Below are 27,105 nucleotides of genomic sequence, written 5' to 3'. Positions count from 1 at the left end.
GTAACGGGTATAACCGACAAGATATATGTAGACCAATTTAATTAATTTCAAGCATTAGTACCCATCATATCTAGGAAACTTTACTTGATGACCCATTTATTATGGCATAAATATGATAAGGAATGGTTAGGTTAGGTTAGGTTAGGGTAGGTTAATCTGGCAGACTAATAAGCCACGCATAGACCAGTTTGGTTATTTGCGATACCTGGTGGCGTTAACTTGCTAAGTCCAAAAGGAGTAGTCATCGTTTAGTGTGACGCGAATTTTAACAGACTCTGCGGCCTCTGGAGACCCCAGATGCTTACAGCGTCGTCTTGATGTGTTTTATTTTACCACGGTTTCTGAACTGTGCGAATGAGTTCCTGAGGTTCAAGGAATTTCAAGCACAACTGAGCGGTGTCGCGTCCATATCACACCTGTAGTTAAGTTTTTAACATTCACGTCACGTGGACACCTTTCGAATAATAAGTAGTTTCACTTAGTCAAGCGTAATGAGCGTAATTATCATCACATAATGAACTAAAAAGTACCATTAGAGTTATCATTAGAGTTTGATTCGAATAGCTTTAGTAGTTCATGAGTTTTGTACATTTGACCTATTAGAGTTCGAAATTTTACCCATTTTTCATACATGTTGAAATCTTTGTCTACTGGGTTACAATAAAAACCAGAAAGTATAAATATTTTGTCGCGCTTTCTACGAAATGGAAATACCGAAGCGCATCCCGTTCTTTGTAGCACAGCAGCCATTGCTGGCAACTTTTTTCAGAGAGTAGTAATGCCCAATAAACCATTAATCGGAGCTACGCTGAGTGAATTTTAAGCAGATGGAAAGGACGTAATTTAATTAAGATTTCTTATATTCTTAGACGATAATTGACGAACTACGTCTGGCACATTTGATAATGCTTTCTCATTAAAGTATTACGAAATTACCCAGCGAAATTTCAATAAAAAGAGCATGCGAATATACCATTATGAAGAAAAATCGCTTTTTAATCCATTCTCATCTGACTGGACCAAATTCTCTAATTTATACCATTTGCTTGTTCGATTCAGCTCGCTCAAAAGTCTGTACAATTTGAATTATACCAGTTACTTGATCGACTCGCTTCACTTTCTAATATGACGAAGCAAAAACAGCCACAATGCGAGTTGACATTGACTAGCATTTTTGAGTCTTCATCGCTTCGGCTCGTCGTATAAATTATATTCGATACTGGAACTGATCGAAGAGATTGCGATTAATGTCATTTCTTTAGCAAATTTTCAAATAATTTTTTTGTGCGCCCACAGATTACTATATTCCCTTTTAATGAGCTATCAAGAACAATAAATCAAAGAATCAGTTAAAAATGCATATTATTTATCTCAGGGTTTGCAATTATTGGTTTGATGGGTATTCACCTGCACTCAATATTTGTTGCTTCATATTGACATTTCTGCGTAGCACGGGTGTTTTATGTGCATAGACAATGTCAAATGGCAACTCGTTCCAAGAATCACGATTTATAAGCGCAACGTTTCCAATTTTGGTTTCTTCAGCATTTTGATTTTCAGCGAACGAATACACACTGCAGCGAGTAATGCATTCTCAGCGGTAAAAATTAATAGAAGAAGATCATTTGTCATTGCTATTAATTGCGAAAATTGGTGGAATATTTCGTACGAAGTTCACCTGCAAGGCTGAGTAAGAGCAAATCTAGGTGTAGTTGGAAAGCGAATGGATATCTGGTATAGAGTATGAGTTATATTTGAAACAATAGGTCTTGTCCAGAATGATATTTTCAAATCTGGCTAATTTATTACTTCCATCCATGGTGACAAAATCTGTCATATTCAAGAAAACCATCATGTTTTTCGAATAAATTGAATGTTGCTCCTTGCAGCATGCACTTTCGCAAGTAAAATATTTCTAAATTTCAGCTTTGGAGTTTGTTAATTTGTTATATTAATCCCATCTCTTTAGGAATAGAAGATGAAATGTAATAATAATTCCCTGCATCTCAAACAAATGCCGCTGAAATACGCAATCATCTCTCATCTCTTATAATATACTTTGAACAATTTTTTTTTTAATCCAATAATATTGATGTAAAGATATTAAAGTAACTATTAGCCTCGTTTGTTCGTGATCAGCCAAGAAATTTGGATTGAAATATAACTTTTCATTCTATTACAGCTTTTCCCTTAGCTATTTGCAGCTGAAACGAAATGAGTTATTATCATTCAATTTATCTTCATTCTGACGATGCCTCCAAGTTTAAATATTTATCACATTTCTAGGCTTGGTTTCGATGTTCACTAAGCGAAGTTCAAAACCATGGTCGGTATTAAAAAATGATATGAATAAAATGTATGAAAACATAGCTTAGTAGGTTAGGTTAGTTTAAGTTTCATGATAATCGTTTTTACGTAGATCGCGGGGATATCACACGTGGACCAATGTGGTCCTTTCTGAATGTCAAAAACCCCTATGCATGAAACAGGAGACCTCGGACCTATCACAAATCCGTTAAGGTGTCTTATTGCGAATCCAGAAAGAATGACTTGAAGGCTTTTTGAATCTTCTTCTAGCAATAACTGTTCACTGAAGGAGAAAGTGTCGAGTTATTGCTACCTTTTCTTCTTTCAGACGATTGCTAAAACAAACGTCCACCATATATGTTTCATCTAATGTACGCTTATTAGACAGGGTCCGGTTGCAACCGCTGCAACCTGGTAACCTGGTAACCTGGTAAACCTCGCTCTATGGAAGCATTTAGTTCAAAGAGCCTCTTGTGATCCGATAACATTGGCTCTAGAGTACACTTCTTCACTTAAATGAGGTACCTTAAGGTGAAAATTCTTTAATAAGATCAGCTTTTGAGTGGTAGATGGCTATTTAGAGGACTGTGAATATTTTAATTTACATCATCATGAACTCGGTTCACGTTTATAATATTTTTAAAGGTCCATAGCCAATATGAGAATTCATTAGCTATATAATAACGAATCACTAAACAACAAAATTTCGAATACCCAAAATTCCCTACAGATACTCAAGTAAGTTTCTTTACACCCTTTCGAAAACAGTCCCGAAAGTTTTAATTTGCCAAAAAGTACATAGTTAACTCTGACTTATATAACTATAAAACATTGTGCTTCCACTAATCTGCCTTAATGAATATATTTAATGATATTTAATATGTTTTAATTTATGAACTGCGAAACTTTCTAAGTCCTCTGTTGACATTTACTACCCACTGTGAGGTGAGCTGCAGCCAAGCAGAGTTTTAATCCGCACTAAATGAAAAACGACGACTCAAGCGCGTCGCTATGAAGAGCACACATAGCTATAAAAGCGTGTAGTTCACACGAATGCAGAAAATGTCACACACACACACTTATACAAACTCACACTAGGAAGCGCTCATATGTGCAAGACGTTTGCATAGCCATATTATGTTGCCTACTTCTAGGCGCGCGCGAACCGCAAATGCCAGCGTTTTAGTAAAGCGTGAAGCGCAACATACGCGACAGCTGGCAATAATGACACCAAGCGCAAAACACGCGAGGCGTATGTTATTGAAAAAATTGCAAAAGTGGAGATAGAGAGGCAGAGAGCGCAAAAAAGGCAGAAAAGAAGAAGATGCAGCAAAAAGTATGTTACGTTAGTGACAACAACAAGCGAGATAGCGCATCCTCAGGCAGGGCAATGCGTGAATTATCATGTCTACAACAACAACAACAATAACATCGACAGCAACAACAATGCGCGCTCAATTGAAATAGCACACATTTCTTTGCCAGCAATTAAAGTAGTATGCGTGACACACACACATATAAGTGCACATTGAAATTCGTATGAGTGTGGCACAACAAAAACAATGACAAGAGAATTTCCTTTTCGCTGTTGTTTTCTCTATTTTTTTGCTTGATTCTTCGTTTTTTGTGCAACCGTGAAAATTACAATTTCGCATTACATTCTATATTTCCTCGCAGCTGTGGCAAGCTCATTGTAATGCCTCTAATTGTTGTATTTGCTGGTGTTTGCTTTCTTTTTTTTCGCTCGCTTCGCGCATAACAAGTTGGCAAAAAAGCACTCACTTGAAATTCGTGGCACATTCTCACATTTTCTCCTTTAGTTTTAATGTGATATTCGCATTCCGTGTGTCTGCAAAATGTAATTGCTACGGCTTCAGCTGCTGATGCGGTAAGCGGTGCGGTTCGAGCAGAAGTGCAGGTCAGCCAAAAGCGTAGTGGCACTGCAAAGAGGCTAAACTGAATGATATTGCCGACAAGTGACATTTGGCATTGATTATGCCAATGTGAAAAAATACTGAAAATAATAATAAAAAAAGTCTAAAAACTGCTGAGGAAATAGAAATTGCATTTGGATGTGTGTATTCTACTTAAATATAATATATAATTACTACTTTTCCATTTGAGGAAGAAAATGAAAAAAGTTTTCAATGCGCTCCATTTTCTGGATTGCGGCGACGTGAGGCTATAACAGTTGATATGGCACAGCTGTGTGAATTTGTATACCACCTCATCAAATTAACGCCTTTAAAACAGGCTCCGGAGTCCATTTTATGCTAGGGCTGTGTTGGTCGTCAGTTCCTTGGTTGTTGGCCAGTTTGTACTTCATATTCATAAATCTACGCCTCGTCACCAGCAATGAATCGCTTGATGAATTTAGGGAAAGAACTATGTTGCCAAGTATCTCTTTTGCGAGCTCTACTCCCCGTTCAAAATTACATCCCCAAACCCAAACCCAAAACTATATCCAAAACTATACCGAAAACTATACCCAAAAATTTACCCAGAACATGTAGGATGTGTTAGGCATGTTGTTGTAATCACCTGCTATCTATCTGATGCCAACAAGACGAGTTTCATGCACTCTTTCTTTAAACTTTTCGTTTATATAAATGTTGACGAACTCCGGCTTCTTCTTGGATGTCTATTAATGTGAAAAATTTTCAGTAAATTTTTGTACAAGTTCACTTAGCTGCCTGAATCAGAGTTAATATCTCGCCGTTGATTTTAGAACAACCTTTCGATGAAGACTTTCCCAGTAACTAGCTGTAAGATATTTTAACCTGCTAGAAATCTTCAATGTCCCTTGGTTAGCGGCGAGTCGTTTTAAGAGACCTCACTTTCGGTTAAAGAATATTTCTTTAGGCTTTAGCAAAATATTTTTTGAAATATACTGAGGAGAGACAAAAATGTGATTTTTAATTGTTGGAAAGTTTTTGAGATTTCGATTTGAACTCAGCTTCTAACTAAACTTTGGGTTAAAAAGTCCATATGTACAGAGTTTTCTAATAAGCGTGATATGATTTCTAAAAAATAAAAACACACTAATTGTTAATGAAATTCAAATGTCTCTTCATTTAATGTGTCAGTACAAGCAATGGAATTAAATTGTGAATACAACATCGTTCAAATGGCCTCCGTGACTTCTTTTGCAGGAACGAATTCGATGAATGCAATTTTTGAGTACTTTTTCCACTAAATCAAAATATAGTCAAGAAAAGCATGTTCTATTATGGACTTCTAAATCTTCAGGAGAATCCGGTTTATTGCTAAAGACCAACGACTTCAAAAAGCGTTACAAAAAGTAAAGTAATGGTATTAAATCACAACTTCTTGGATGCCATTCAGTGTTACAAATTCCCGAAATAATGTATTCTACGAACTTTTCTCGCAACAATTCGGCTGTTGTACGTGCTGTGTGGCATCATCTTGTTGGAACCAGCTGTTGTCAAGGTGAACTTTTTCTAATTGCGGTAATGGTTATCACCGATCTGTTTCGTCCGCCATTGATAGTAATGGTGTGACCGAAATATGTACCGACAGATGATTCTAGCAGACCAAAAACCACACCAAACTATCAATTTAGGTGCAAGTAATGGTTGTTAATGAATAAATTGTGAACTTTCTTCGCACCAGAATCGACAGTTTTGTTCACTTACCGCAGCACCGAGATGAAAGTGAGAATCATCGGAGAAGATGATTCTACTTTAAAAATTGTTTTCGTTTTCATATTGTTCCAAGGTAAAATCAGTCCAATAGCTTCAGTTCTTGAGTGAGAACGATTTTATATAGATGCAAGCCCAAATCTTTTCTCCAAATCCGCCAGGTTGTAGTTTGAGTCAGTCCAAATTATTGACAACGTCTTGAAATCGTCAAATTGCGGTCTTCAGCAACACTTGCCTGAACGGCAGCCATATTTTCATTTGTTCGTGTGATAGAAACCATAGCAAGCCTATGGGAAAACCGAATATTACATGTAAATCTCTAACATCAAGATAGAAACGTCAGGGAACCTATATGGTTTATAAATAATCAGCGCGACGAGCTGAGTGGATTTCACAAAGCTCATCTTTCTATATATCCATCAGCCTGTATAAAAGGGAACTAGACCTTCCGTTCTTGAGATTTCGATTTGAAATTTTGTGTACAAGATTCTTTGTCCAAGGTGGGGCTTTAGTATTTGCAGAAATATCGTATAGCTGCCATACAAACTGACCTAATCAATATATTGAACTTTTTATACTCTTTCATACCATAACAAGAAAAAACGTTAACTTCGGTTGCACCGAAGCTAAATACCCCTCACAGGTGCATTTCTGTTAGTAACTATGTGTTCAGTTTGTATGGCAGCTACATATATGCTATAGTAATCCGATCTGAACAATTTCTTCGGAAATTCCATTGTTGCCTTAAGCGGTAATTTATACCAAATTTCGTGAATATATCTTGTTAAATGTGAAAGTTTTCCATACAAGAACTTGATTCCGATCGTTCAGTTTGTATGGCAGCTATATGTTATAGTGGTCCGATATCGGCAGTTCCGACAAATAAGCAGCTTCTTGAAAAGAAAATGACGTTTGCAAAATTTCAAAACGATATCTTAAAAACTGAGAGACTAGTTCGTATATATACAGACAGAAGGACAGACAGTCAGACGGGCATGGCTAAATCGTCATACTGATCATTTAAATGTATACTTTATAGGGTCTCCGATGCTTCGTTCTGGGCGTTACAAACTTCGTGACAAACTTAATATACCCTGTTCAGGGTATAAAAAATGCAGCTGTGAAGGTTGTTATAGTTTCGGTGCATGTAAAAAAAAAAATTATTTATTACTTTTACGAAAACCAAAGTTGCCTGCAGCTCAAGGATATATTTACGCATTTAACACACAAATGCATATTTTTGCATTCCATAGCAAATATGAGCCTTTGCCAGCGTACAATATTAAAAAATGTGCAATCAAGCGGAACAAACGCATACTTCTTTCCATCAATACACATACACATAAGCATGTGCTTGCGCCACTAAACCCATTAATGATTTTATTCTCTCTCCCATCACGTATATGTAGGTCTCGTGGATACGCCATCGTGACATACACATACTCACCGTGGGCGCGTACACGTACACGTCGGATCAGCGTTTCCAGGCGACACATCATCAGGACAGCGACGACTGGACGCTGCAAATAAAATGGGCGCAAAAACGCGACGCTGGCATGTACGAGTGTCAAATATCAACGCAGCCGGTGCGCAGCTACTTTGTGCGGCTCAACGTTGTGGGTAAGTATAAAAGGGCGCGAGTTGATGAAAAAGCCCAACAGCCGCATGTGCATTCATTAGTGTTTATAGCGAATGAGCACACACACATATACACACACATAAAGCACCATATTCGCTGCGTGCTTTTAATAAATGAAGTGTCGCTTCACATCATACGCCAACTCAATGCTCATTGTCGTACATTTGCACACTACTCCCAGCCATTTTCATCACATTCCCGCGCCATAACTCCTCCTTAACAGCTCATCCTTTGCGCCATGAAAACATAGTTTTATACCCAAACTTCCCGCCATTTCGCCAATAATTTTATTTCAGCGTAACTTCTGATTGCGTTTCATTTGCGCATAAATTACACGCTTAAAACTTTTTTAGTTTTCGCATTCACGCGCTAACTACTCAACTTACGCAGCAAAGTGCGTGATAATGCCGCGCTAATATTTGTTTGTATGTCAGTTTGTAATATAATACTGCTCACTCTCTAACACTCACCCTCTCTTGTCACTCTCTTTCTCTTTTCTATTTGTATGTCATAACCACAACTGCGTTCTGGTGTCACTGCCGGTCAACCAACTCGCCGCCCACAATTTACTAAACAAACCAACGCCGGTCGGTCGGTCACTCATACGCCCCGTCCAATGCCGCAACCTGTCACTACTACTACTACGACGCCACAACTGCTGCGGTCATCTTTGTCTTCGTTTTGCTCAACTGCGTGTGGCTACTTACTTACCAACTACGCGCGCGCCTGTGTATGTGTGTCTTTGCGTGTGTTTGTGCAGTGCCAACAGCGACCATCCTTGGCGGACCCGACCTTCATGTCGACAAAGGCAGCACCATAAATCTTACATGCACAGTGAAATTCAGCCCAGAGCCGCCGGCCTACATTTTCTGGTATCATCACGAGGAGGTAATTAAAATTTACTGTTACATTCCATGCGTGTATGTGTGGCGAGTGCGTGAAAGGCATGCTTGCCAGCATATTTGCGCTTGAAATTTTTATGCATACATACACACCCACACACTCGCTCACGCACACTATTGTCTGCTTGGTAGTTATTTTCTTGTTAAAAAGTAGTTTGTGCCCTTGTTATTGTTGTTTTTATTGTGCTAGCCATAAATGGCAGGATATATGCATTAAATTCGGCTTATCTTTGGTTAAGTAATTTCAAAATTAGATTAAATGAAGTGAAAGTGAAGTCTTTGTGGAAATGCATTACTGGTTGAATTTATGGCAGCGCTCAAATGGGTCTCGACACACAGGACACTGAGTGTGCAGGGCGTAGCTCTTTGTCGCATTTTGAATGGATGGTAAGCGGTTGTGCGGGGCTCTGCTGTGATTTTTTGTTCTGATTTCGTTTTATTAAATCAAATTAAAGGGGACATTTAAAATCAATTCCAGGGTTCATATACATAAAAAAAAATCAAAAAATATCCCTAGAACGTCTTTGATTCCCGTATACGAATAATTTGTTAGATATGCATTATTTCGTAAGTTTGAAAATAGATTTAAGAGGTTACACTATTAAGGGGGTATTCTGGTTTAGAAATTCGAAAAAATCAATTATTGCATATACATATGTACATATAGTATAGCCCTTCAAGAAATGTCCTTAAGCGGATTTTTCGAAATTCAAATTATTTTCCGAGTTACAGCTCATTTTGTGACTCCGACTCCGACTGCGTGACTAGTTCTCAAACTTTAAGCTCGTTTTCCTCATAACTGCTTTTCTAGAAATGGTGTGCATGATACCTCAAGTTCTACTCAACCGATTCACATGAAATTTTACACAGAGCTTTCTTATATATTATATCGGGTGATTTTTTTGAGGTTAGGATTTTCATGCATTAGTATTTGACAGATCACGTGGGATTTCAGACATGGTGTCAAAGAGAAAGATGCTCAGTATGCTTTGACATTTCATCATGAATAGACTTACTGAGCAACGCTTGCAAATCATTAATTTTATTACCAAAATCAGTGTTCGGTTCGAAAAACGTCCGATTTATGGTCTACATAATCGACCAAGTGAGCAAACAATTAATGCGATTGTGACCAAGTTTCGCACTCAGTTTACTTTATTGGACATTAAAAACCACACGAATGCGTACATTGAAGAGAATATTGCGTCTGTTTCTGAGAGTGTGGCTGAAGACCGTGAAAAGTCGATTCGTCGCCGTTCGCAGCAATTGGGTTTGTGTTATTCGACCACATGGAAGATTTTACGCAAAGATCTTGGTGTAAAACCGTATAAAATACAGCTCGTGCAAGAACTGAAGCCGAACGATCTGCCACAACGTCGAATTTTCAGTGAATGGGCCCTAGAAAAGTTGGCAGAAAATCCGCTTTTTTATCGACAAATTTTGTTCAGCGATGAGGCTCATTTCTGGTTGAATGGCTACGTAAATAAGCAAAATTGCCGCATTTGGGGTGAAGAGCAACCAGAAGCCGTTCAAGAACTGACCATGCATCCCGAAAAATGCACTGTTTGGTGTGGTTTGTACGCTGGTGGAATCATTGGACCGTATTTTTTCAAAGATGCTGTTGGACGCAACGTTACGGTGAATGGCGATCGCTATCGTTCGATGCTAACAAACTTTTTGTTGCCAAAAATGGAAGAACTGAACTAGGTTGATATGTGGTTTCAACAAGATGGCGCTACATGCCACACAGCTCGCGATTCTATGGCCATTTTGAGGGAAAACTTCGGAGAACAATTCATCTCAAGAAATGGACCCGTCAGTTGGCCACCAAGATCATGCGATTTAACGCCTTTAGACTATTTTTTGTGGGGCTACGTCAAGTCTAAAGTCTACAGAAATAAGCCAGCAACTATTCCAGCTTTGGAAGACAACATTTCCGAAGAAATTCGGGCTATTCCGGCCGAAATGTTCGAAAAAGTTGCCCAAAATTGGACTTTCCGAATGGACCACCTAAGACGCAGCCGCGGTCAACATTTAAATGAAATTATCTTCAGAAAGTAAATGTCATGAACCAATCTAACGTTTCAAATAAAGAACCGATGAGATTTTGCAAATTTTATGCGTTTTTTTTTAAAAAAAAGTTATCAAGCTCTTAAAAAATCACCCGATAGTATCGCACTAAGAAGAGCTTTCGAAAGATTTTTTTTTTTTTATTTTTAAAAAATTTCGAACCACAAAAATAAACAGGGAAAATACGAAACTTTTTTTTCAAACCTCTGTCATTTTGTAAACTTTTTTTTTTTCAAAAACGTTTCGTAGAGTGATAACTACACTTTTACTCTTCACGGATTTCGCATAAATTTTCATTTTAGGTCACGGAAAGGATTTCTATTCTGCACACCAGGACAAGCCATTGTTTCATCAGTCTCTACTTCGCCGACCTGCAGTTTTTTTAAATTTCATTTTTTTTCTTATATTATTTACGTTTTGTATTTTCAGAATATCAATAAAAAGCATGTAAAAAAATGGAGTGTCAAAATAATTTTTGATTTTTTTTTATCGCGTCAAAAAAATACCTAAAATTCGGGCTTCTAAACCAGAATACCCCCTTAAAAGGGTTTATAATCGGTTCTGTGAATTATAAATATCATTTTGCGCCCAGCTAACGCCAACGGAAAGAACCGTTAGTTAACTCCATTAATTAACTAAACTGCTAACTTATTTGGCTTCAAAAAGCATATGATATTGAAAGCAATTTGTGAAGCTATCGTAACTGAGTAAACTTATAAATGATTTCGTCAATCTTAACCAGTTGGAAATTCGTTCATATGAACACAGTCACTTCCCATAAAAAAAGTATAGTGAGGTTTTAAGCACTTAAAAAATAGCAACATTTTCAAAAAATAAATGTGTTCCAATTGTTTTATAAAAAAAATGATAACATGGAAATCTTTGTAAAGGATACTTGAGTAAATTTCATTAAAATAATAATAAAGTTTCTTAATATTTAACTCGAAAGGCATTCAGTCGGAACTTCTTATATATTCTATGCAAGCAAAACGACAGCTCGTTTGTTCTTTTCGTAAAAACTAATTAATTGAAAATATCGCAAGTACAAAAATTTAGCATGCTATCATTTAATATTCAGAAAAGCCAACAATATTTTCAAAACTTTCTATTGAACCTCGGGATTAGTGATCACCTCGTTTTCGGTCCACTCACAGAATGTGCGACAAGTTTGATGATCGTTCGGCTTTTATTATTGCACGAGCTGGATTTTATAAGCCCGCAAACCAAATTTCTTCCACAAAATCGTCTACAAAAATGTTCAGGGCTCTAATTGCGGAATGGCAGATAGACTCTTTCGAGTTTTCTTCGCTACTCTGCTCCACAATAGCAATAGCGTTTTCAATGCGCACTGCATTCTGCGGGCTCACATTATCTACTACAGTAAACGTGCAGTGTAAGCTATCCATAGTTGCTCGAATTACCGACTCTGCTGGACGATTATTTCGACTGAATATTGGACTAGCAAACCTTGTTCCGGAGTTTATTTATTATAAATTGCCAAGCCAAACTCAATATAACGGATGAACGACGCATATACTCGAAAAGTATTCCTTGTTGAAATGTTTGCCGGTCGAAAGGAATTCGGAAGGAAGGAATAAATCTATCAACCCAACCTTGATTTTTGACCTGCTTTGACGGGGGGTTTTCGACCTCGGCTCAACTTTGCCAAGATATGCGGCTGATTGATCTCTGTTTCCGGGTTATAAGACTAATCAGTAATAATAATACGTTTCATCATATTGTCGAAAAGCATTGTTTTTCGAAAAAAATTGAGATATTTTGGAACCAATCGTGAGTTCACTTTTCTTATGCCCAAATTATCTTTCAAAATTGTTTTCTCTGATCCTTACCATATTCAAACGCTACCAGTAAGAACCCTGACTGTTAATAGTCAAATACCAATTCCTTTATTTTATTGATGTGTTGATCATCAGTTAATGTTGATGGCCGTCCTGGCCGTGGTTATCAGTCAACGCTTTCTCGACCCTCTTTGAATAAATTTTACCAATAAAAAACACTTGCTCGCGACAAACAATTATCACCAAAGGCCTTATCCAACATTCTGAACGTTTCGGAACCAGATTTTTGATTGCGCACACATAATTTATTGGAAGGTCTTTGAAATCATACAATCAAACCAGAAAAAAAATATTTCGACGAATGGCCACAGTAGTATATTTTATTAGGGGATCCGGCCACGCGTTGCTGTGGTATACATTTTATACTATTATTCATATAACAAACTATTCAAAACACAGAAAATTTTATTAACAAATAAAGGCGAAAACGTTTTTGTTGGCATAAGAATCCAAGGGATTGTATTTGAGGATTAATTTTGAATATGTTCATACAAATAAATTTCATTGAAAAAAATAATAGAGTTGTCTGCTTAATAGAGCTTTCACTGTGTTACTAATTTATGCATTGTTTTAACTATCCTATCTTCTAAGTTGGTTCGAATTGGACACAGTGTGCTAAATTTTACTAAAATCGGTTTAGTAGTTTAGAAGTCCATCGCGGACAAACAACGTGACAAGTACTTTTTATATAAAAAGTAGATGATGTAATAATACAAAACAGATTTTTTGGTAGAATGCGACCTTCGTTAGATCAAATTATGTGCCGTGTCCGAAAAAACCGACTGTGAAGGGAACAGTGAGAGGTATATATAAGATCCGTTCCTCTACTGAATTTGTATATAACTGTTACTATGCCAGATACCTTGTGAAGATTATGTGGAAAGTTTCAAATCACGCAAGTTGAGTTGACACTAAAAATTTACGAAATTGTAAGGAACACCTAGGCCGCCAAAAAAAAATTTACGTTTCTGCTATTAATTTTAACCGAACTTCAGCAATACTTACTTGTGATCAAAAGATTTTAAACAAAATATAAAATAGTTTATTCAGAATGTTAAAAGCCACGATTGTATCGATAATAATCTCTTCCGACCACTAAAATGTCTTAATCTTAAATTTATTAGAACTTTAAAAATACTCTTCTTCCATACCCAAATTTATGCTCATAATTGCAAATTTTTCCAACTGAACACAATAACTAATGACTCACTCAATCTTGTTTAGAGAAGCAAGCCAACCCAGCAATTGAAAAATATGACCTAAGCATCTGCTTGACCGGACAAACAACAATAAAAAATTGCGCTCATTGACAGTGTCTAATGATAGCTTTGGGTTGCCAAGCGCGCTTTCAACGCTAATTAGATTTACGCCAAAAAGGATTGTCACTTTCATTCAACGCATAAATCTGTTTACGAGACTCAAGACGCTACTGCACACTTACAAACTTACTTATATGTAAATACATCGTGGAAGGCAATAAAACTCCCAATTTCACACTCCACGCAGACAAGCTGCTGCCATTTAGCCCTGTTAATTATAAGCAAATATTTGTCTAAAAACAATTTGAGGGAGGAAAAACGCGATGAGATGAGTATAAATACGCAAGCAAAACATAAAGATATGATAGTCAAGTGGAAATATGAAAAAAAGACAAAAAAACGAAGAAGAAGAGGAAGAAAGGCAAAATGAACTAATGAATGTCGTAAGAAGGCGATGTGGGAGCTAACGGGTACAAGTGGCACTCGAGCCACTGTAAATATTAATTAAAATTTAAAGGAAGCAGGATAGCGCTGGTAAGTGCAGGAGGAAGCTAAATAACAAACGAGCATTGTGCAAAATAATGCAAAAAAAAAGTTTAGATAAAAAATTTATTGAAAAAAGCGCTAGTCGCTGTAGCACGCGTTGGCTTGAAGTGGCAAAAAAGTGATAAAAAATAGCGCTATAATGATAGCAAACTGTTTAGGTTTTACCTCCACGCTTTTGGCCACTCAAAACAAAGTCAAATGTCCTCGCACCAAACTAAGCGACAAATTACGCTACTAATGAGGGTATCAGCGTTGGGGTCGCACGTTGTTAGCCATTTTAAGGAGTTTACTTATTTAGCTGCACAGAGCAGGAGCGGGAGAGGGAGAGAGCGAAAAATCGGGTTAAGGATATGCTCAACGCGTAAACTGGTAAAAATTTCTGCGTGCAACATTATAAAAAATAAATAAATGCACAAATACACACAAAGAAAGTAACCCACTCACGCCCCGAAAAAACAATTAAAGAACGCAAGCCTTGGCTTAATTGCAAAGCAGGGGATGTGAAATAACATGCGAAATAAATGAAATGCATTTTAACTAAAATTAATTGAAATGATATAATTTCTTGCTCATTCTGAGAGGAGTTGCTTGCTGCATACCAGTCCAAGCAGCGCGAAGTTAAGTCAGCGCTCAGCGGAGTGTGAGACTCAAACTCAAATAGAAGAACGCTCTGCTGCATAATGAATAGCTTACGCCACTGAGCTGCAATTCAAACTCAATGCCAAACGCTGGTCACGTGCCGTTATAGTTTGGCAGTTTTTTAGTTTTTGTTTCGTAATTTAAATTATGAGCTTGCTGGTATTTAGCCAAAGAGTAAAATTTGTTAATTAAAATTGCAATAAATATTGTAATTTGAAGCATATTTCAAAATATTAGTTATATAGTGTTTGTATAATGACAGTGAAATACGAGAATTATTACAAGTGTATATCCATTGCAAATTATTGTTTTATTATATTGTTATACAAGTGCCACTTTACGCATCAAACATTTCCAAAAAAAAAGCTGAAGGCTTTGTGTACCTAAAGGAAAGCTCATTACAAATCACCAAAAACCAAGAAAGGTATGCGGTGATAAAAGTGATGATGAATTGAATACAAAATAATAACGTTGATTTTAAACCTTCGAATTTATATACGAAATCTTCAAAAAGCTCAAATTTTTAAGCATTAATCCTACCCACAATAAATATTTCTTAGTTCCCGTCGAGTTCTTGATTACACCACGAAGTGAACGTGCTCACATTTTTCTTCACCCTTCTCAGACTTGCCGATAACTCTAAGTACGTTTTCTTATTCTTTGCTAGAAGAGATTTTCTTAAAATCATATAAAGTGGGATCCTTTTAGAGGTTCCCTACTTAAAAAAACACAGAAACTTTAAACTTAATGGGAAATGTTTATCATCATTCGAAAGAATATTATTTGGCATTTATTTTTTAAGGATTATGTCTTTCAAATAATGGCCGCGGCTACGTCTCAGATGGTCCATCCATTGAGTTCATTTTTCGTTGACTCGTTCAAGCATTTCGACTGGTAATTGGCGAATGATAGACGTGATGTTTTGCTCCAGGACCTGATTCGAAGCGAGAGTGTCCGTATAGACAAGACTTTGCCTATCCCCACAAGAAAAGGCCTAACGGTGAGGTATCACAAAGGCTTGGTGGCCAATCGACCGGTCCAAAAAGTGAAATTATGTGCTCACCGAAGTGTTTTCTCATTAAACCCATTGATTGAAGCGATGTGTGGATAGTGACGCCATCTTCTTGAAACCGAATGTCGCCAAGACCATGACCTTCAACTTCAGGCAACAAATAATCGTTTTTTATGACGCGATAACGGGCGCCATTGACAGTTACGTTCCCACCGGTATAATTTTGAAGAAGCCGACCCACATACCACACCAAATCGTTGCTTTTTCTCAGTTCAAGTCACGTCAGTTCAAGTTGCTGCGAACGGCGCCGAATTGACTCTCCACGGTCTTCATGAACACTCTCAGCTACGGCTGCTATATTTTCTTCACTGCTTGCTAGACGTGGTGCATTCGGTCGAATTTTATCTAATGATGAGTGCTTGGTCTTAAGATTGGTGATGGTGTTGCGAATAGTACGCTCGGTAGGCCCATGATGTTGACCATATGTTGAGCGAAGCGCACGAAACTCATTCTTTACAGAACGTGAATTTTTGTAATAAAGTGAAACTATTTGCAGACGTTGTTCAGGTGTACGTAAGTCTTTCCATGATGAATGGTAAAAAAAATGAACAAAAGCAACATGACAGCTTGACACGATTCACGCGTGATCTATCAAAAAAAGCTATTGAAAAAATACCTCTACTTGGATCGCCCGTGGGTAAGCTAAACACTTCGAATTCGAAAACAGTAGAGCCTAGAAATCCTGAAAGTTCTATCTGGGATTTAATTATGAGCTTTCTCCTATATTCCCTTAATTATGAACTCGATTAAGTATAGCTTTAGATCGTTGTTTGCTCTTTCCGCAACAGTTGCTGATAGTCCCCTATCCATCATTTATGCGGTGTCTAATTTCTTTTAGTCTCAGTGTCTTTGATAGATGGTTGCCTAAGCCCAGTTTTCAGAGCACCCTGCAACTGACACCTAACTCTTTAAGAAATCTTTAAAGTTATTCTTCGGTGACTTCAACTAACCGAAAATATCTTTGTCTACTATTACCTTACCCAAAATTCATCTCTCACATATATTTTTATTTAGGAGGTTGGACTCGTTTATTGGAATTAAGCTACGGAACTTCTTTTATTCTGTTCTATTACTAATTAATAACCTATACAAACAAGATTAGCTCGCCGAAATAACAGCTCTTGGGGATGTAAAATCTCTATCGCTTCCGGTAATATAGAACCGGCTGTTGTGGGAATTTTATACTATATAAATACCCATGGGTGCTCTTAATTATTAGTAAAGGAAGATTTAGGAAAATGTTAGATTTTTCCTCTCATAAACTTGCGAGCAGATTGAACGAAACTCAGGAATTACTAGCTTAATCTATGAAGTTTTGTTCCTAAAACACTTATCCATGAATCATACAACAACAATCCGATCCAAGAAAACTTAACTCCCGGCTTAGCATAACCGAAACTGAACATTTATTGTTGCATAATATGCCACCCTGTTAGAATAATCTTTCCAGCTAAATGTGCAACAAATTATTGCCTAGAAGCACCGCTGTTCCAAAAGTCGAAACCGAATGTCTCCATCTAAAGAAGCTTTGACTTCTCCACGAATATCCGAAGGTTTATTTATTTCCGGTTGCAATTACCGAGAAGAAAATGGGTTTAATCAAAATACTTGGGAAGAGAGTCACTATCTTTAATACCGCTAGGGTTGAAAACTGACTTTCTAGCATGGTACTCGTACCATGTGGGGCTGTACGTACCTTCAATTTCTGCAAAATCTTTATGCCTCCAATCATAATTGTTGCTTTTTGTTTTCAAATGAAACATATAGCACAGTAAAAAAGCTTATCATGATCGTCAATAATCTGTCTTAGGACGAAGTTCTCTATATATGGTCTGTTGACATTTAAGAAGAGTTTTCAAATTAACTGAGCCTTAACCCGATTGAAATGCTGAAATCAACGCTTTTACCATGAAAAATACTCTACTCACTAACCAAGATCAATACTCGGATTGGAAAGGAAACCGGACCAGGATTTCCGTCAGCTTAATATTGGCGGCTCGACAGTAATGTCCAAGAAATTAAGGTGATGTTTTAAGCCGCCTTAACAATAAAACAACAACTCTAGTTGTTATTTAAACGAGCTTGGCAAAAAAAGACATAATTGTCAAATCCAAGAAGAAGAAGAATCCCTGCCAACCTAGAAAAGGCGTCGATCGTGTATGGAATGGAGTAAAGTTTTGAGCGCGTTATGTTAAATGTGCCAAAAAAGGTCATTAAGACCAAGAGAGGCAAATAATTAATACTCATAGTATGAAAGAGAACTCACATTGTCAATTAAAGCGAGAGAGCGAACGATATAAAGAGAGGGAAGGAGCAATCGACCTTCTACTGTACGCTAAAATACGCCTCATTCATTTTGTTAGACTCAATTAAAGGCAGTCATTAAAGCATCTAACAAATATGAAAATAACAATTATGAATTAAACACATTAAGTCCAAATGAGGCAAAACAAAGAAAAGTTCGCTTATCACAGCAGTTGTTACTTCCCACGCATTTTGCGTGCGCAACGGCACAACGAGCTCAAACAGTCGAAGCTTGAAGTGCATAAAAACGCTGCCGCTTAATCGCTGTACAAATTTAATGCTTATAAAAGTTTGCCGACGAGATTATTAGTTTCGCAGCAGCAGCAAAGTTCCTTTAAGAATTTCAAGCACATGCAGGCACCCAACATTATTCATCCAACAAACGAGTGGGCGTAGTCAATATGGTGACTCTGTGGGTAAGTGGGTGAGTGGTTAAGTGGGGGATTAGGCGTGTATGTGTGTTGGATGGCTGCTGCGGCAGAGGGGGTGCCACCACAATAAACTTTGCTATCGTTTCGGAAAGGATGTGATAGGAAATGCCAACAACAGCACTGACAATATAGCTAACGAAAGCGAGAACAGCAACAAATCTACTGCTACTAGGAAACTCTAGGCAGAGCTGGCAAATTAGGAAGCAACAACAAAACAACAGAAAAGTTGACACATAATTTAGCTACAATAAAATCAACAGAAGAAACAAATTAAAACCACAACAAGTTATTGACTTTTGGGCGGCGTTGCGCGAGAGTGAAGTGCGGTGGACAGTGCGTTAGGCTAAGCAAACAAAACGCCCGCTAGATAACTATCCGGCATATAAATCTTTATAAACTTATAGACACTTGCCGTTGCTTATGTAAACACGCATATTCCATATATTAGGGTGGTTTAAAAAAATTTTTTTTTTTTGGAAATTTAAATACATTTAGAAAACACATATGAAAATTCACATTTATCGGTTTACTTGGTTGAATAATTTAACACCTAGAGTAAAAAGTTATATCTGGAACACGGCGCACCGTGGAGAAATATTATTTTCTTACTTACTGCCTGTTTCACCATTATGTTAAAAATGGGTTTGCTGTTGTAGATGAGAGCTCAAATATGTATGTGCTAAAGAGTAATTCTAATGACACTAAATTTTAATTATGTGATAATATTGTACAATTCTAGATTGATGTCCACGAGAAAGTAAGCCCTATATCCTAATAAGTTTCGCAAATCTTCTCTTCGTGGTCAGTTCACTTGCTTTCTCATTGCCTTTCTTAGGGCTGTGACCAGAAACATCAGAGATCATTATTTTAAGTTTTGTCAATGTGAAGGACAGCTATATGCAATAGTGGTCCGACTTCGGCAATTGGTTCGGAAATTTTAGCATTATGTTAGTTTATAATCCAATAATATAATCATCTGTTTCTTTTTTTTTGCCTTTTTTAAAACTGTATTGATTCACAGAAATTTGTAGTGATTGAGTATACTTCAAAGATCTCGGTAAAGATGAACAAAAATTCATCTTTGTATCTTTATAACACTCCATATATTGCTCCCTGTTGCTGTGAGAGAATAGCTTATAAAAAATTTGTAGTTGGGAGGGTGGTTTTTGGGTAGCCATAAATTCAGATTCTCTCAGTTTCGTAGTATCGATTATCAAAGAGATAGATGAAGCTTTGGACCGATGAATAGTGTCTGAACTACGGAGAACTGATTTAGCATCCTACTAGGAACCTATTGCGTTTGCTTAACATAATGTATGTCCATTTTCATAAAAGTACATTTTGCAGATACGATTAGGAAATCTTTGGAATACCATAGAATGTGCCTTTTTGGCCTTGGTTCTTTAGAAATTCCCTAGTTGAAAGTATGCCAGTTCAAGATTTGCCTTCCAATATGATTGGGAAACAATTCTATATCAAGTATTATTCACTGGAAAAAACAGAGTTCAGTATTATTGAAGATAAAGCTTTTCGATCGGGTTAAGTCTCGATTCGTTTAAGTGACTACATAAATGTCACCTAGAAATAGTTTTCCTGTATTTAAGAACTACCCTAACACAATATATAGATATATTAGAACTTCTGTTTCCACTCGAGAGCATTTGCCTTTGTGTACCATGGGTGTACAACTAGTCAGAGCTGCTAGTGATGGCTAAAGCCACTCACCCAACTACATATATTATACATATACATACCACCACTCGAACCGCAGAAGCGCTGCCTAATCTTATTTTCTAATCGCAATCAGCAGCACACGCCACGGCCGCCCGCAACAGAAACAAAGGGCGTGGCAAGTATACATCAGGCAAGTGGAAAAAATCTCTCAAAGTAAATATGAATAACGACGACACAAAACAAACACAAAAGTATGGCAAAGAAAACTAAAACAAATGGAAATGCCATCAAGGCAAGCGGAAGCGCCCTGGCAACCCCCGCACCAAGCCGCCGCCGCTTCATGAAGAACCGTAAAGCGCTTGTCAAGCAGTAGGCACATACTTAAAACTAATGACGGAAGTGCGTGTGTGTGTGTGTGTGCGGAAGGCGCGGTTGTTGGGTAATTCTTAGCAAATCGAAATCAAAATCATTATAACAATCGAAGGACAACAACAACACAACACAAAAACTCAAGTGAACTAGTCTCTTATGACAGCCAGGGAAATGGAAGAAGAAGAAGAAAGTGGAAAGCCCACTTGAAGCGCAGGCAATTACGGCAAGCCAAGCCCATTGCGTCGTGGCGTGCTGGAGTGCGGCTATGACGTGCGTCAGCGCTTCGCATCGGTTCGCTGGCATAAAACTCATATTTGTATAGTAATTCCAATGCCAAATGTTGAAAGTTGTCAAGCCAATTGGCTCATTATGTATGGGCAACACAGCTGTAAGTTGTTGAAGTGCAGCTACATATGTATGTATATATGATAAAGAGATACGCTCGCATACACAGATAAGTGTGGGTGAGGGTTGAGCGGCCAAACTTTTTTTGGAATGATTAAGTTTGTTGTTTTACGCTAATATGGCCACGCTTTGATTTTTATTGTACCGGCTAAAAGTTTGTATATTGGTTTTCATTTTCAATACATTTCTTTCCTTTTCTATTCTATGTCATAGTAACGAGCGTGGTTTTAGAAATCAGTAAGTATTGCTCCTTAAAATACAAGAGCTTGTTTTTCAGCAAGTTATTGCAGCAATGTTTTGATAGCCTTGGAAAACTTGCTGAACTAGAACCGAAATAGAAGATAAATTTATACGTTCTTTGAAGAACTTGTCAGCATTTTTAATCCATACTTTAGCCGACACTGAAGCTAAAGTTTATCCCGATAGTGATAAAATTTGACTTGAATTAGCTCAACAAAAATATTTTCGACTATTTTAATACAAAATTTCGTTTTGAACCAATAAAAGCATGCCACTTGAAATAAGCCTCGACTGGATTGATCTGTAGTGCCTTCCAGTAATTTTTATTTGTTCGGTTTCGACTCATTCCCAAGACCTTTGGCCGGTTTCGACGTTATATTCAAAAATCGGACCTCTACTCGACGTCGTTTGTGCATAGATTCAGGTCTTTTGGTACGAGTTTAGCTTTGACACGCTTCATAGCCAAGACATTAACCAAAATGTAATATTGAGATCCTCTACTATCTCTCAGATGGCAACTGGACGATTTTCCCGTAGTACTTTTTTCACTTTTCCGAGTTTTGTTCAGTCGTAATATATTACAATAGCCATTCTTGACTGCGGAGTTCAACGTAACAGTTTACCAAAGCCTATTGACTACGCTAACGATATACGATCTGAATAAATTTTTCTCAGGCTGACCAAAAAACCAAAACATTTTCGCATATTTTAATAAAAATATTCATTATTCTCTTCAAACTAAGATCGTTAAGAGCCTATCAGCGCGTAAACCAATATTCAAGTACTGTTAGGCCTACACTATACTATGCAGGCGGATTTATTCATATAATACCAAGGTTCCTTCCTTCCTCCAAACTACTTTGAGTAGGTTTCCTAGGTTGCTAAAAATAAAACAAAATTGAAGACGGCTCAGCCATATTTTTGTACACATTTTACACCAAACCTTTACTTCTTGGCAATTATTTTGCCTGAAAATTACACGGACTTATCAAACTGTCCTCGTAAAAGTCAATTTGCGCTGTATGGTAATATATTTTTCGCTTTTTTTTACATTTTTCTTAATGTTTGTGAAAATACGTTTTGAGTAGCAAATTGCTCGCGATAAGATGTTGATTGATGTGAATATTGTTGACACTATCAATAGTCGAGGTTATGTGCCAGGCAATTAGTTGTTATTATGTTATTGATATTTAGCGATGAAATGGGAAGATTTCGGTTGACATTTACAGTTTGGTACACAATGTGAACATGTGTTATTGTTGTATGTATATAATTTAATAACTGGCATTGTTCGTACTCAAATTACATTGATTTAGATTATACACAGTTGACCTAAATCATAGATATTATGAATCTATAGGTCGAAAGGTCAATGACGGATTCTTCTTCTTTCTTGGCGTATAGATCGCTTACGAGTTTATAACAGCGCGGCAGGTGACCTTCCTCTTCACTGTTTGGCGCCAGTTGGAGACTACAAGTGCAGCTAGGTACTTCTCCACCAGGTCTTTCATCGTTCCATCGAATGCGATATTCGCCATGGCCAACGCGCAAAGGACCATAAATCTTTCGCAGAACCTTTCTCTCGAAAATTCGTAACGTCGGATCATCAGATGCTGTCATCGTCCATGCCTCTGCACCATATAGCAGGACAGAAATAATAAGTGACTTATAGAGTTTGGTTTTTGTTCGTCGAGAGAGAACTTTACTTCTCAATTGCCTACTCAGTCCAAAGTAGCACCTGTCGGCAAGAGTTATTCTGCGCTGTTTTTCGAGGCTGACGATGTTGTTGGCGTTAATATTGGTGCCAAATTAGACGAAATTATCTACAACTTCGAAGTTATGACTGTCAACAGTGACGTGAGTGCCTAGTCGCGAATGCGACGACTGTTTGTTTGATGACTGGAGTTATTTCGTCTTGTCCTCTTTAACTACCAGACCTATTTGCTTCGCTTCCTTGTCCAGCCTGGAGAAAACAGAAACAACGGCGCCGTTGTTGACGCCGATGATATCAATATCAATATCATCGGCACACGCCAGCAGCTTTACACTCTTATAGAAGATTGTACCTTATCGGTTTAGTCCTGCAGCTCGAGTTATTTTCTCCAAGAGTAGATTGAAGAAGTCGCACGATAGGGAATTGCATTATCTTAATCATTGTTTAGTATCGAACGACTCGGAGAGGTCGTTTTTCATCCAGACGGAGCTTTCGGTGTAGCTCAACGTCAGTTTACACAGCCGTATTGGTTTTGCGGGGTTACCAAATGCGGGCATAGCAGTCAGTTGTTGATTTTCCAGGCCTAAAGCCACACTGATAAGGTCCAATCAGTTTGTTCGATATAACCTTATATGCAATGTAGAGGAGTCGGAGATGGATTACTATTACGAAAAGACAGAAAATCTGTAAATTTGGGAGAACTTCGAAATAATCATCATCAAATAGACATCAGCCACAAATTCTTATATGTGAAAGATAATATTTGTTGCCATGAAACTAAAAATAAATATAAATGCAATGACTTTTTATCGAAAGACTTTCTTTCTAAATTAAGAATATTAGTTTTTTAAGCACATCTGCCAATAATATGCTTTAACTATTTAATATAATTACTCTGATTGCTTGCAGCACACGCTTTGTAGATAGTATCCAATTATGTAATTGCGCAAGGTACATTTCTGCGCATACAATCTCTCAATCTCCCATATAAAATACAAGTTAGCACACCCGCAAGCACACATAATTATAATTGCTCATTTACATCAATACTAATTAACGCTATCTTATCATATCGATATTTTGTCTCCTCTTCCCTCTCTTCAAACAAATGCATGCGACACTTAACAGGTCATCAATTATGATTCGTCACGTGGCGGCGTTTCGGTAATTACCGAAAAGGGCGATGTTACTACGTCATTTCTGCTCATACAAAATGCCGACTTGGCCGATTCGGGGAAATATTCCTGTGCGCCATCGAATGCCGATGTGGCCAGCGTACGCGTTCACGTACTAAACGGTAAGTACTCGCTGAATATTTTACAAGCATACAAATCGATACCTATGAAATAACTGTATACACTCTTGAATGTAATTTTGACTTTATATGGATGTATGGGTATGAGTAACAAGAAGCGCCTGACCGCGTTTTCTGCCACAACTCATATATGCAATATGTGAATGTATACAAGTAGATATGTAATGTGCACGAGTTCCATGAAGTTGCGGCGAAAATCCGAATTTCCATGGACGAGTAATCAGTAAATGTCATAAGTCACTGGCACTGACACATAAATATCCACAAATGTAGCTATGATATGAGGGTGTACACTGTTCCATAGAGAACTGTGATTATATGACGGCCTGATATTGATACTACACAAGGTTTCGCATACGAATGCGGTTACGATTAATTTTCTTGGAATACTGACTGATGAAATAATCCTTTTCCATTCGTCCGTACTCTGTTCTCTATACTAAATCTTCACTAAATTTTCAAAATTCTAATCAATCGATGTTTTTTTCTATGACAATACTATGACTACCATCATTTTTTACATTCAAAATTTTTCATCAATTAGTGCTGACTTTTGTTTTCGCGACTCTCTTAACTGAGAGTCTATATCAATGACAGAAAATATGGTAGCTTGTAAGCGAGCTTGAAAGTACTTTAGTTTATGCTCCACCAAGAGTTTATAATTTGTAATCGAAATTTCCGGGAAGTAAACAACGAATACAAATCTTCGTCGTCCCTTCAATAATCTGTTCAAGCGAAAGAAAATCGTCACAGTTTATAAATTCCTACCATAGTACTACCAAATCAGAGTACACATCCCGATTAAGATTGGTTTCAACACAATTCTGGTACATTAAATTAGTTGTTTGTTTCCACAGTAACTGTCTACATTCGTCTTGAAGAATCATTGGATACTTTATTTTTATGTTTTTTTTTCTTTAAGAAAGTTTAAGGAATTCAACAATCTTTATTTTTAGTTCAGCAATTCACAAAACAAATTCAGAATATTGAAGTGTCAAGTTTTTGAGCTTTTAAATATTCCAGTAATATGAACCAACTCAGTTATGAATATACCTAAGATTACGGGAATACGACTAGCGAGAAAACTCTTTTCGATTCGATTGGTCGCCTTCAAAAGTAATCCTAAAATCGCAAAAAAAATTAATAGTCTAATGCTAACAAATTTTTCCAGTCCAGTTAAATCACTTTACATAAGCATTTCTTGGGATGGCTTTCAGCTCCTTCAACGAATTTTGTTTTATCTCCTCGATCGACTGAAAACGTTTTCCACTCCGATGATTGTTGACTTATTTGGACGTCAAAGTCAGAAATCCATGTCTTATCGATGGTTATAATGTTATCCATGAATGTGGGATCTGAATTCGCACGATCAAGCATGTCCAAAGAGACCTATTTAAGGTACTATTTTTGAAAAAAAATTCAGCTTTATTGGGGCGAGTCGAGCAAGACCGGGTTTCACAACCAAAATATTCACCAAAATCATTCGAACGGAACGGAGCTCTCTTGCCATGTCTCTATCACTTGCCTGATAATTTTTAAGCACCATGTCTTTCACGTTTTTAATACTTTCATCAGTTGCAGAGGCCGAAGTATCGTCCTGAACGAACTTGACAGTCTTTGAAGGCTGTGTACCACTCATAGGCTTGTGTTCTTGATAAAACTGAATCCCAGTACGCCTTTTCCAATATTCGCGACGATTTCGCACACTAAGTTTGGTTAGAAATACAAAATTTGCGGCAAATTTTTTGTGCGATATTTGTAAAAATCGCAATGCACTACTGAGGTGTACCGACTTAAGCAGCTGCTATAAACAAACTGGTTGGCAGACTGAGCTCCTATTTGACATATTAATTGAAGACAGTCCTACCAGCTTAGCAAAATACATATTTTTGAAATATCATTTTACTCATTTAATTACAATTTCCGATTGCTTTTTTGACAAAATGTGTACTATTCAAATATTTCAGCTGTAATTTTATCTAAGGAAAATTTTTTAAAATATAATTTCTTCACTTTTGAAAAAAAACTGCGAATGTAAGCCCATACTATATTTAGTAATAAATGGATACTAGCGCCATCTGGCGGATTGAAATCCTGTTTGTCTGCAAAACTTTTGTAGAAAAAATTACGAGCTAAAACGGCTATATTGAAAATTAGAAATACGTAAATTTTGGAAAATTAACAAGACTTTATCAAGTCAATATTATATCGGAGAAAGGGTTAAATAATAAGATTTTTTTGGGAATTTTTTTGAAAGTAATTCAATTTACTAAATAAAAAAATCATTTCAATTTTAAAAATTTTGATTTCCTTTGATGCCGTACACGATATCTAGGAGGACCTCCGAGAAAAAATATTTGGTGTGAGGAAGATTTGTTCTCCTTAAATAATCTCAAATCCAAAAGCCATCCAAAATTGTTATTACAATAGATGAATCCAGGTAAAGATCGATGGACTGGTCAAAATTGTGATTTTTGAAAAATTGTAATTTTCCTAAAATAAATAGATTTTTATAAAAAAAAATTACACTTCAGGTAAGCTTTTTAAAACGAAATTGTTATCAAAGTTCTTATTTCTTCGATCATGTTAGACCAACGGTCAATTGACAAATGAATATAACTTCTTAAAATCTGCAACAGACTTCCGAGAACTTACGACTTGAGTAGAGTTCTCGGTAGGATTGTGTCGGACACGG

The 27,105-nt window shown here is 37.0% G+C and overlaps 1 protein-coding gene across 2 annotated transcripts in view; it reads left to right on the top strand.

Annotated features, from left to right (window-relative positions):
- LOC126763669 (uncharacterized) overlaps nt 1–27,105 on the top strand; it is a 329,848-nt gene that overhangs the window by 185,290 nt on the left and 117,453 nt on the right. For both annotated transcript variants that reach the window (XM_050481378.1, XM_050481377.1), the window contains exons 4-6: nt 7,379–7,589; nt 8,369–8,496; nt 24,224–24,392. In XM_050481378.1, the coding sequence (XP_050337335.1) occupies nt 7,379–7,589; nt 8,369–8,496; nt 24,224–24,392 (508 nt within the window). The remainder of the gene's footprint in view (nt 1–7,378; nt 7,590–8,368; nt 8,497–24,223; nt 24,393–27,105) is intronic.

Source organism: Bactrocera neohumeralis, chromosome 6 (genome assembly GCF_024586455.1).
Source record: "Bactrocera neohumeralis isolate Rockhampton chromosome 6, APGP_CSIRO_Bneo_wtdbg2-racon-allhic-juicebox.fasta_v2, whole genome shotgun sequence".
Lineage (NCBI taxonomy): Eukaryota > Metazoa > Arthropoda > Insecta > Diptera > Tephritidae > Bactrocera > Bactrocera neohumeralis.
The sequence above is the reverse complement of the archived record's forward strand: the minus strand, read 5'-3'. Positions and strand labels throughout refer to the sequence as shown.